Genomic DNA, 12,632 nt, shown 5'->3' with positions numbered 1-12,632 from the left:
CCTTTGTGCTAGTGAAAGCTGGACAACTGAGACAGCCAGCCCCTCAGTAGATCCTACCAGCCAAACAAAACAAACTTGGCAGCAGGATTTCCAGACTGAAAAAAACCGAACACCAAACAATGTCACTTTCCATTACCCAGAGGAAAGAGCAGCTCCTGGTGCACCAGAAGAAAGGAAAGAGGCTGGCCCATGCCTGTCTGTCCTATTTCTGCAGTCACTGCCGTGGGAAATGCTAAAAAACTGTCAAGGCCCTGAATGCACCAACAGGCTCTGCAAGATCCTCCCTTCCCCAGCCCTGGATTTGACTCCATGTGTTCAAGGTCATCTCCAACATGGCACAGATACGTGACCCTGGGTCAGCCCAGGAAAACAGCTAAGTTGTGAGGAAGAGCAACGAGAAGCCTCATCAGGACTTCTGTCTACCTTCTTTGCTCGGCAGCTGCGTTTCAGCTCTGGCCCTTGCCCTTGGCTCCTGCTTGAGATATGCTGCTGGCCTTGTACCTTGCTGACCATGACCTTGCCTTGCTGACCCCAACCTTGCCCTGCTGACCTGACTTCCTGGCTGACCTTGGCCCTGCCTCACTGCTATGGTCTTGTCTGGCAATCACTGGACTGTTGGCTGAACCTGGTTACATGGATGGACCTGTTTTGTTCTTCTCATTCAGGTGAGGCTGTGAGATGACTGCCCTTCTTGCCTTGCTGTCCCCTTGGCTTGTGTCTCAATTTCCTTTGTGAAGCAGCTCATTCCTGACATTCTCTGATAAAAACAACTTAAAATTATGAGCCAGCAACTTCAACTGGGGACAACCTGTCCTGAGATCCATGAAAAACTCTTTAAGTGGGTAGCTACTCTGTTACTACCTAGCACAGTCTTTCTGTGCTCACCTCTGAAGGTCCTCTCCTTCTTCTACTATATTTGCAGCAAGACCACCTCCAAGTTCTGAAAGCCTAATAAGCAACTGTTTCACACAATCTTTTTTGCATCAAGGACCAGGGTAATGTAAGGCAAAAAGCAGCCTCCTTATGGTGATCAAGGAATAACAGGTCCACTTTCAAACAGTTAATTCCTTGAACAAGTGTTTCCTATTTGTAAAGTGCCTCTGAAAGGTCTAAAACCATCAACAGGTGAAATTTAGGCTGTCCAAATTTGGACTTTAATGTTTTGGACCTACTAAGGGCAGAAAATCACCTGCTAAGCGGTGAAATTCACAAAAGGAGAAAGGACAGAGAAGAATTCAAGGTGAGCCATTTGACCAGAAGAAAGGCTATAGATCAAGGTCATTCTCTGCCATGTGACCATCAATCAGTTTATGCTACCCACCAGATCATCAGATAGGACTATTGACCTGTATGTTTTATGTTGTAAAATCAATCAAAGAAAGAAATAAAATGACAAGAAAAAGAAAAATAGCAGCATGAAAATCCAAGGTGCTGAGCATACTATTTCTCAGGCTATCTTCGTTTGTGTATTCACATTGAGTGGTATAATATACTTCTCACAATTTCATCACAGATTAAAATTTCACTGGATAACAGTGTTCTCAAAAAATATGTAGTCCTGACATTTAGGAACTTCAAAGTAGATATTAAAGGAATACTGAACTTCAAATTACAGGTTCAACTTGCTGAATAGAACTGTTAGACAGAAATATGGATGAATCACACTCGTCCTGGATATAATGGAAACAGGAATTTGCATGATGGTGATCACTGACTTCAATGAAAGTACAGGCATTTACACCAGCTGAGTGCCCAGCCTTGACATAAACCAAGATACAGTAAATACAATTTCATACCTGGAGCCTTTGTGAACATGGACCATGGTCCTGGTCCTCAGTTGTAGAGCTGTGGTGATGCATCAGCTGAGAATCTCAGTCCATGTCTTTGGTCTGAACACAACCCAAACTGGATTATACTTCTATATTTCTGGCAAATGACCCTTAATTTCCTAATCCTCTTGACTATAACCATTGTGAATGGTTTCTATAGTGCTGCTAACTGAGGACCTTATCCAGAAGCCTTTACTCATGCAGAGATAACAGATCTACTTCTGAGAGGAAGGTGTAAAAACAGACTTCAGATGCAGGTCCAACATCAGACATTAAAGGGTATAATTTGTCATTTTTTACATTATTAAGAATATTTGTGCAGGATCTATAATTAAAACTAAAAGAGTTGTCTCCTCCTTTTGCCAGCAGCTGTGTTACATCAATTAAATGGGTAAATAAGATCTTTCCCCAGAGGGGATATCACGTGACCCTCTATTGATTAACACTGCAGTAGAATGTTATTTGCAATCTTATTGCATAATGGAAATCAGGAGGTAGCTGTCATGGTTTCAGAAGACAAATTGCTGCTATCTTAGACAATTCATAGGCCTCCTTCCTTCTTGCTGCTCTTAATTCACAGTTAATGCATGTCTTACAAGGCTTAGTTTCTTAAATCGGTCTACGGCACTGTATTCAAGTCAAAACTGGGTGTAAGTCATAGTCTACATGGCATTATGATGGGTAATTAAAGTGACCGTTCCATCTATCATTACTTCAGAACTATGTATTATTTAATAGGGTAACACAACTTCAAGAAAGGGTGTGAAATTAAAAATAGACACCTCCTACAACATGCATGATTGTTCCCAGGAAAGACAGGCCTCCCCCACTAGTCACAGCTCCAGAGGTGTTCTCCGTATAGAACATTTTTAAGTCTTAGATCAGTTTTGTGCACTTGATTTTCACAAGCAAAACATATGGCTGGAACAAGTCCACTACTCTCAAACCTGTGCAGGAAGTGCAGCTAAGGATCAGTTTGAGATTGTAATGAACACCTGACCACAACCCAGCAGATACTTTGCTCCTACACTGAACTGTAAATCCATTATTATGCCCTTCATGGGAGAACCAGAGGGAAGGACAAAAATCACCCTTTAAATGACTGAAACACTCTTTGCCAATTTGAGAAACCTTCAAAAAAAAGCCAATCTTTCCTTACTTCTAATCAATCTCTCAGTTACAACAATTAGAAAACAAGTGCAGCACTTTTCAAAATAAATAACAGCAATATTTAACATTACCAGAATCTTCTCCACTAAAGTCCAAGAAATAGTCTTTAAGTGGCCTTTGATGGTTATGAAGTTGTAGGACATAAGGCAAGATTTCTGAATGGAAGGAACGAGTCTGAATAACAGTGGGCGGTAGGACAGTAATAGGTTCAGACAAAAGTTACAGTCGTTCTGTGTGTAGAAAAAAGTGCTCAACTTACCATCATCTCTTTGCCATTGCACAGGATTAAAAATTAAATGTCTGCTGCCTGATCTGTTCCAGCTAAGTTGATTGATTAGAATGTGTTCATCTTCCCATCTAACTTAGCAAGTTTAAAAGTGGCAGGTTTACTTTTCCATTATTTATAATGCCAGAGCTTAATAAAGTACATGGAAGGAAATGCCAGTAGAACTGTTGTCCAAAAGTAATCTCTCACAAAGTGATAACAAAATCTGGAAAAAAAGTATCACCTTGTAAAAAGTATGGAGGAGGTTAAGATTTCAAGGAAGTCAAAGATATTCCAGTACATTTCATTTGGCTAGACACGCACATCAATAGCACTAGATTATTACTGGCATACCTTCCTATTTAGGGAAATGATGTGGTCCTCCTACAAATGGATTTGTGTTTAAACCTTATATTTCATTCTCCTGGAAATTTGGGAAATCAATCTCAACATAGTCTTGATGAGCATAAACGCTCAATATGGAGCAAAGGTGAGTAGTAAAAAAATAAGGATACAAATCACTGAAGAATTAAAATGTGCTCTGGTTGCTCAGAACTTCAGAAGAGGCATTTGGCACCTCAAGTTAGGGTCTGCAATAATTGCTGGTTTTTTTTTTTTCCCTTTGCTTTGAAAGGGCAAACCAGTCATTTCAGATTTCTGAATCTGAAAAAAATCCTTTCTTTTTTGAAGATAACACAACACAATCACTTCACTTATGTCATTGTGCTTGAAATTGAAAAGAAAGATAGAAAATGCTCCTTACCTTAAAAAGTCTTAAAATATTTGCGACCATAATGGACACAGAACTTGCTGCAGCACCTATCACACCTGATATCTTGTCTGGCTTAGTGAAAATAGGTGGGTCACCATTAGCACACTTCACGTCTGAACCGTCTTTTTCTATCAACGCTTGCACAAATGTTAAGGATTGTTCCAATGCGTAGGTGTCCCTGGAACACGTATCAAGGATCCGGACACCTAAGGTGATGTTGGCAAGAAGATCAGGGTCTTTATTAATCTGATCAATTGCATACAGCATTGCCTCTAGTCTGTGGATGCCTTTCTCCTTCTTGAGCTCCCCACAAGGCACCCCTCTATCCCCTTTTGCATGGACGGGGAACAGTCCTCCCAAGATGATGTCCCCATCCAGTCGGATGGAGTGGGCATATTCCTGGCCATGAGTTCTTTGCATCAGGGTGAGTATCCAGTAGAATTTGGCTGTTAACAGGAAGAAACAATGGCAGGAAACTAATTGTTTTCCTTCATATACCATTTTCTCTGAAGACGTTGTTGCTATGCGGTATCCAGATTTTCTTCTTGCTAAAAGATGAGGTTGACCATTTGAAGCTGCACTTTCTGGAGGCTACCATCAGTGCCCAGTAAGTAATAAAGAACCATGCAGTAGGTAAAAAAAGGATCTCAGCAGAAGTACATAAAATGTGTTTTACAAAAAATGTCCACTGATGTCATGGGTTGATCAGCTTTTCTGAGAGGTGGTTTTCAATTGCTTTTAACTGATGGTGAAGTGTAGGGTAGTATGTCTGGTCCTGATGCTAAGAGAAGGTCAGTAGCTTATGTCCTTGTATTTTGCCCTGGAGCTGAGGTACTTCTGGGGAAGAAAAAAAAAATGGTGAGGAATACCATTTAGTTCAGCAGTTTTATACCTGTCACACAGTGTATTTACTTTTGAATATGAGTTAAATAAAGGTTTTACTTCCAATATTCTGTAAGGGATTAATTCTTGGCCTTCTGTGAATTTGAACACCTGGCTGCACTGTACTACAAGCCGGGAAATTGATGCTACTAGCAGAGCAAAAGTCAAATCAGGGGGACTAAACATAGCTTGGTGTTCAGATTCTGACCAGTAATTTGTATTTACTTTCGCATTGCATGATATCCAGAAACAGATTTGATCTGATTTTTCTGTTTTGCTGTATCATTCTGTTCCAGCCTATAGAAGTGCAATAACTACTTACACTCTCACTCATGGAGAGGTTCCATTTATGACAATGGAGTAATCAGGGTTCCTGAATTTAAGTACGCTCTTCAACCGCTGCAGTACAAGCACATGCAATTCATTTGGGTATTAAACTGATTATTTCTCCAGTGGAATTCACTTTTTTCTGGGCTTACTATATATCTAAAATGCCTTCCAGACAATTTCTAACACTAAATTACTTTTATGAAAAGGTAGCTGATTTCTTAAGCAAAAAGAGCACAATGTATTCTGTTAGGAAACCAGCTGAACATCCAGTATTCCCCTCCCGACATTTTACTTGAGCTGAGGTCCAGCTATTCTCTGCTTGCATTTGGACCACATTAAATAGGAACAATGTTGTGCCCCTACTGACATCTGGGGAAGTCCCACTGATTTTAACGAGATCAGGATTTCAATCTACATATCTAATCACCTGACTGACTGTTATAAGTATCTCCAAATTGCCCCCACTTTAATTCTCAAATGAGTGGCATTTATTTATTTCAATATTTAACAAAATTATACATGCCTGAATAAATTTTTAGACCTCTGAGGAGAAGAGAGAAAGAATTAATTTTACCTAATACTAGGTAGGCACACTGTGGGCAACTGCATCTGAGCCAGTCTCTCAAGGCACTATCTCTAGGCTATGGAGAACAGTGGACATCGTAGGGTGTAATTCACCTGATCCTTTTCTTTAAAAAAGTTTTATTTATTATGAAATTGAACACATTGAACAAGTGCCTACCTCACTGCCTATACAGAAAATCCAGGCAACAGGCTCATCTGTTGATATGTACTTTGTCCCTAGTGAGCTGACTGGTTCCTACCAAAAATATGATCAAATTAGAAGACAATTATAGACAAAAATTAGAAGACAGTTATAGACAACTATACCATTTGTCAAAGATGTATTGAATTATTTTCCATGAGATTTTTATATATTATGTGGTAACAAAACTCAAAATGTGGTTTGATAATTCTTTAAATTGATCATCCTCTTCTTACATTTATTTTGTTACGTTTTTCCCCAAATGATATTACTAAGCTCACAAAAGCTGAAGCAGAGTTCTTAAATAGTGGCTATTTGAAGACCTGAGAAAAAGACCCACAATGGAAGGTCTTCTATTGAATGTGAAGGTATCTCACTGTGATTTGGTAACAGAATAACAACCTGAAAATGAAACATGTTTAATGGGTGTGAATAAAATCACTGCAATTGGGAACAGCAGCACACAAGACTTTCAGTGCCTCTTAACGTTTAATTTTGCTTGTATTTGGCTCAGAGTTGAATCTAAATGAAACAAAGTCTGTGTTGGTTTATGTGATAATCCCATCATTCTCCTTTGGCTCCTTTTGGGCACATAGTTTACAAATTTGACCAGACTTCAGCCCCGTGAGCCAAACTCAGACTCAGTCACAAATGGAGGAACTTGACTAACGTCACTGTGAGCTGATCCAGTCCCATGGGATGTTTTTTATATGGCCCACGCCATAGAGAAAAGATTGTATTAACCATTAACTAGCCACAACTGTCTGTTGTCTTGATTGCCTTAGTAGAAAAACACAGTTAAGGGTTCAAAATAGTAAAGAGTAAAGGTTGTAGCTACACCTAAAATAGACACAGAGGCAATTTCCTTTCTCGTTCCACAATGAACAACCAACTCATTAGTCTATGCACGTATGTACAAACCATACAGGGAGCAATTCTCTGAGGCAATAAAAGATAACACTGTACAGAGAACAAGAAAGCAGCACCAAAAAAATGAAAATATTCATGAATGAAAGAAATGCTACTTTTTCTCTTGATCAGCCTTAGGTCAATTCCTTACAGCCAAAGAACGGCCAGAAATTAAAGCAACTGCCAGTCTTTGCACAAACAGTGATGAATTCAACTATTGCAACCCAAATTCCAATGACAATGGAGAAGCTACAGTGAGTCCAATACCTTATCTGGAACTGCCTGAAAGTCAAATTAATTGAGAATAATCATTTTTCAACATTGTGGTCTACATAAGCATTAATTGCTCTGCCTCAGCTTTCATGTTTTCCTGAAAAAGCTTGTTTCTTTGCTGCAAGTGTCCACAGCTTGTCTATAGAACTGAAATAAAATTTTAAAATTATCTTTTTAAAAGTTTAAGACCTTTTACTCTTTTTTAATGTCACCTAAGAAATAAAAGCTTCTATTACACCACCTCATTTATTCCTGCCATACTCTTTTTAATATATTGATTAATATTAACTTTTACAGAATGTTGTAAGCCTGCGTAGCTAAGCAGAAAGCATCTGATCTAAATGAATTCCATTTTTATCAATGAATTCTAGTGAAAAAGCATGGGCCTCTGGGCTATAAAGCCTGAATGAACTTTCCTCATGTGCAGAGATTTCTTTTGAAGTAAAATGCTGTCCTTTTCCAATTGACCATAAAAGTTTGAATTAATGCAAATATATTCTCGATTTGCCAGATTCCCCACTGTAGTAGTTGGTGTTTACTAGAAACGTGACTTCAGAGAAGAAATTCACACATTTCCCCAGCACAGTCCAAGAGTAAGTGCACCACGAAGCCTCTCTTCCAGTCACCTTGGAATGCATGTTTCTCTTGGATTTAATTCATTAAATATATCTGGCATTATCAGAACATATTTCTATTTTTAAAGTCAGTATTTCAGCACAAATCTCCACTTGTTCTGCTAGAATAGATATTTATTTTTAAACCTAAGGAGGTGGGGTACTGCAAGACAGGGGCCATGGAAACTTCTGCATGTAGTGTCTGGTTCCGAAATTACTTCCTTCCTAAAATCATCCAGCTTTTTGAGCTCAAGAATGGGTACTTTGGTACCACGTTGCCAGAGTCAGTGCATCAGCATGTGCCTGGACTGGTCACTGTTCCAACCACAGACTCATTGCCCTGAGAGATGAGCTCATTACGGGAGTTCTTTATGTTAATGAAAAGGTCTAAATAATGAGCTGAGAGTGACAGATAAATACTTAAGTAAATATAGGCAATGTCTCTATTTTGGTAACAAGGTTCCTGAAAGAGCCATCTTCAGCTGGCACTGAAGTCGTAGCTGAAATCAGATAGAAAGATTCAATATGTTCACCTGGAAATATTGTTTAAAAAGATCACACAATTACAGACGCCGCAGGAGCAAGGAGTAATCTCCGCAGCATAAGAAGGAAAACACGATCGCTGAACTTCATGGAACATTTTTTAATCGACTTTGCCAGACAGACACACATGAATCCTTTACTGAGGGACAAAAAACGCTATTTAGTGGGGGGCAAAAAAACATTTGAGAAAAAGTATTTAACATTTTATTTGCAGCCAAAAAATTCATTTGTCATTGCATTTGAAGCACAGTTGGAACTGCACTAAAATAAAATGAAACCAATATTCTGTGAACTAGAAAAGCAGGGGTTTTAGGGTGAAAACCCATTTCTACTTTCACAAAATGTCAGATTGTCCAGTCAATGCAAAACTGATCTGGTTTTACTGAATGAAAACAAAATAACAGCATCTTCCATTATGAAGCTCTGAGGAGAAAAAAACTGAAAAAATGTGATTATTTTGACTTTTCACTACTGATATGTTACTTCTGAACTATCAAATAAGAATTATCTTGCTAACATTCATTTTAGTGTTCATAAAAGTTACCTCTTTCTCCTGCACAGCATTCAGCGATGAACAAATAGCTGAATTTCCGCACAAAGCAGGTAAAGAGTTGCCACCTGCATACAGTAAACTGACACATATAGAAGATTAATGGGTTTTGCTGACAACAGAAGGGAATTTGGAAAGCCTTAGGCCTTGACATCGCAAGTCCTAACTTGCAGGAAAATTCTTCACTGGTGATCTACCTCAGCTCTTCTGTAATGATTTGCTGTGCCCCTGCCACAGAGGTAACCTTTACACAATAATCAGGACTTCAAGGCGAGTCCCCCTCAGCATCTCGTTTACAGGAACCATTTATTCCTAGTGCACCATGAGAGAAATGTCTCCACTCAGTCTGATCAGCTTCTTTTCAAATACCCCAGAGCACCTGCCTTCACTTTCTACCTTGCAAATATCCATTTTCCACACAAGCTACCCTGCTAAAAACCAGTACAGGTCCTTCTGCCAGGGTGAGACTAATAGGAGCTTACAATTTTTAAAAATGAAACAGCATCAAATATTTCCCTCCGCCCTTGCCTGGTCTCACAGCTGAATAAACCCCATCAATATTAACACCTTTAGAGTTGGTTTCACCTCTGGTCTGGCAAGTGATGATCAAGGAGCTTTTCCCAGGCAGCCTAGGAGAGCTCTCTCTGTTGTTTTTGTTCTCAATTTACCCTCTTCCCACCAGACTCCCACTCCCAATCCGGCTCAGCTGGGTTCAGAGCAGGCGCTGGTAGCACAGCCCAGTGCCCTGCGAGAGGGGCTGTGCCCCGAGAAACGCAGCCGCCCGCCGAAATCGTCCCGGGGCATCCTGCAGAAAGCCCCCCCGTGTCCGCGCCCGACCCCGGCGGCGGCCCCGGCGAGCGGCCGCGTCCCCCGGGTCGCGGCGAGCCCTGCACCGCACCCAGCATCGCACGCCGGTGCATTCCGCACCGCACCCGCGCATCCCGCGAATCTCATCCCGCGCACCGCACCCGCGTATCCCTCCCAGCACTCCGCACCGCGCTTTGCCCCTCCCTCCCCGCCTGGCTCCGGCGCGCACCGCCGGGAGCAGACAGCCGGCCACGCACCGGCTTTCCGTGCGGCTCCTCCGTGCTTTCCCGGCTGCCTTTCGGCTCCTAACGCATCCCGGCACCTTTCTCGGCCCGAGGAAGGGCTAGCGCAGCCCGCCCGGCCCCGGCCGGCCCCGCCCGGCGGAGGGGCCCGGGGAGTGCCCCCGGGGCTGGGCGAGCCGCCTCTCCCGGCGCAACTCCGCGACCATCGCCCATCACCGCGGCGTTTCTCCCTTGAAGGGAGCCCCCTATTGTTCTCCACTTCACTTAGTCGAGCTTTTTTTTTTTTTCCTCGTCTTCCCAGGCTCATCCCTACCCCAGCTGGCGTCTGTTGGTGAGGGATTCCGGCACCGCCTTGGCGCGGCTCTCCCCGGGGCCTCGCTCCTTCCAGTTAGCGCCCGTAGGACGGGTTTCGACTGCCTCACCCCGCGGCCTTGCAGCCCAGGCGGCCCGTGCGCGGCGGGCGGCGGGCACATGCGGATCTCCCGGGGCTGGAGCCGAGGCTCCTGCCGTCCCCTCCGAGCCCTGATCCCCGGCCGGGAGTACGGCTCCTCCGTCAGCGGCGATGCAAAACCAAGCGTCGCCTTTTATTTACAGCCACCGGTGATTCCTTCCTCTCCTTGTATCAACTGGTCAGCTTTAATGCCCTTCTGTTCCCCCTCAATGAAAACCTAAATCTCTTTTAATGAATCCCTGGTCTCAGAGGTCAGAAGCTTGCAAACTCCAAAATGCCAACGCCGGATTTGCATGCACTTTGGGTCACTGATCGATTTTTATTACTTCAGTTGTGGGTTTGGGTTTTTTTTTTTTTAACCGTGTTACCCATTCACCTGCCAACTCTTCGGATTCCAGCAACCAACACATGCCAGCGCTGGGGGATGCTGCTCCGCACCGGGGAGGGGACAGCTAATCCCTCGCCGTGGGCCGGCACAGCTTCTCTTCCTCGGGGGAGGAAGCCCCCGGAGCCCGGCGGGGATCCCCCTTCCCCTTCCCACCCCAGGGCCACGGGGTCCCCCCCGCGGAGCCGAAGGAGCGGAGCCCATCCGGCAAGCCGTGCGGTACAGGCGGGAGGCCGGCAGCTCGCTCGACCCCGGCCCCGGAGCCGAACGAGAAGTTGACGGCGGCGGGGGAGGGGCTGGCCCCGTCCCCCCGGAGCGGCGGGAGCCCCCTCTTCCCTCCCGGCCAGCGAAACGTGAACAGGACGGCAGGGAGCGCGGGGGAACCCCTGTGCCCCCCCTCCCCTCGGGGGTGGGAGAGGACCCAGTTCAGGAGGCAAGAGGGAGATCTCGCTGTTCGGGAGCACGGATATTCTCCCTTTTTGCTCGCTGCTGTGACGGCATCGTGCCCGGGATCTCTTTCGCTAGAGCTGATTGGGGAAGGATATCGACAATAAAAATGATAAATAATTAAAGCAAAAACCAAAAGCCCCCGGCGCCACGAAGCAGGTGGAGAGGATTGCCCAGCCCAAAAACGTTAACTGAGGCAAAACTTGCGTTATTTGTGGACTCCTCTCCCCTTAAAATAAGAACTAAAGGAGACACACATACATACACAGATACCTTGATCGAAAAGAGTTGCATATCCATATTAGTAGAGGTCACTGGAATTAATACTCGGCGCCGATCGGGAATAGCATGAGGTAATTTCTGTACAATCCTCGTCTCAAATAGCTTCCCCCGGTAGCGTCAGCTTAATATGCAGGAGCTCAGCCTGGGACAGGTATCCAGGAGAGCGATTTCAGTACTGCTGCATAACACTCGCGATCAGCCAAGCCGAACCCGCTCCACTCTCTCCTTCCTTATTCCTCCTCCCCTCGCCTAAAAAAAAAAAACAAAAAAAAAACCACCCAACTTTTTGGGACGAGTGGCTCAGCCCCCGTGACGATACCCACCCTCTGCCGTCTCGCCGCTCAATTGCAGCGGCGGACCCACGCACCGGCCCGGCCGGCCGTGCCGTTCATAGCCAAGTGAGAAAACGCCCCCCAGCCCCCGTCCCCCGGCGCGTCCCCCCTCCCCGGCGGAGCGGTCCCCGCCAGGAGCCCCGCGACTCGGTGCCCCCGGGCGCCGGCGGGAGCGGCACGGAGCGGCCCGCGCTTACCGCGGCTCTGGCGGGGCGGGGCGGGGCGGGGCGGGGCGGGGCGCGGCGGGGCGGGAGCGGCGCTGCACTTGTAGCTGTTCTTGGTGCTGAAGCCGGAGGCGCACCCCGGCGATCCCCGGCGCGGCACGGCACGGCACGGGACGGCGCGGCGCTGCTGCATGTGAATCCCCAGCCGGCCCTGGGCTGCGGCTCCGGGCTCGCCCGCCTCGCCTCGCCGGGGCGTCGGATCCGCCGGTGGGGCAGCCCGCGGCCGGCACCGCCCTCCCCCGGCACCACCGCTCCGCCCGGGGCGCGATGCCGGACAAATGTTTGCCGCGGGATTTCTGAGCAGAGGAAGCCAACGAGGGCTGAGGCGGCCGCGGTGGGCGAGCGGGAGCAAGAAGGAGGGCGCGGGGGGGAGGGCACCGGCGGGGGCTGGGGCTGCTTAATGCGGCCTCCCCCGGGGGTGCGGGACCTTCATCGCCCTCCCGCCTTCCGCGGGCGGCGGAGTCGTGTCCTCCCTCATCGGGTCGATGACACGGGGGAAATTTCCTGACGCTTTTTGTCCTATCCCCGGTTTCGGCTCTCAGTTCGTATGCCGGGTTCT

At 45.7% G+C, this 12,632-nt stretch overlaps 1 protein-coding gene across 1 annotated transcript in view; it reads right to left on the bottom strand.

Annotated features, from left to right (window-relative positions):
• GRM8 (glutamate metabotropic receptor 8) overlaps nucleotides 1-11,754 on the bottom strand; it is a 376,332-nt gene extending 364,578 nt beyond the window's left edge. The window contains exons 1-2 of the mRNA XM_075146659.1: nucleotides 11,509-11,754; nucleotides 4,028-4,873 (exon numbers count right to left, since the gene is read on the bottom strand). Coding sequence (XP_075002760.1) covers nucleotides 4,028-4,537 — 510 coding nt within the window. The 5' untranslated portion in view covers nucleotides 4,538-4,873; nucleotides 11,509-11,754. The remainder of the gene's footprint in view (nucleotides 1-4,027; nucleotides 4,874-11,508) is intronic.
• Nucleotides 11,755-12,632: the final 878 nt, after the last annotated feature.

Source organism: Calonectris borealis, chromosome 1, assembly GCF_964195595.1.
Source record: "Calonectris borealis chromosome 1, bCalBor7.hap1.2, whole genome shotgun sequence".
Taxonomy (NCBI): Eukaryota; Metazoa; Chordata; class Aves; order Procellariiformes; family Procellariidae; genus Calonectris; species Calonectris borealis.
Note: the sequence above shows the minus strand (reverse complement) of the source record. Positions and strands in the feature narration are given on the sequence as shown.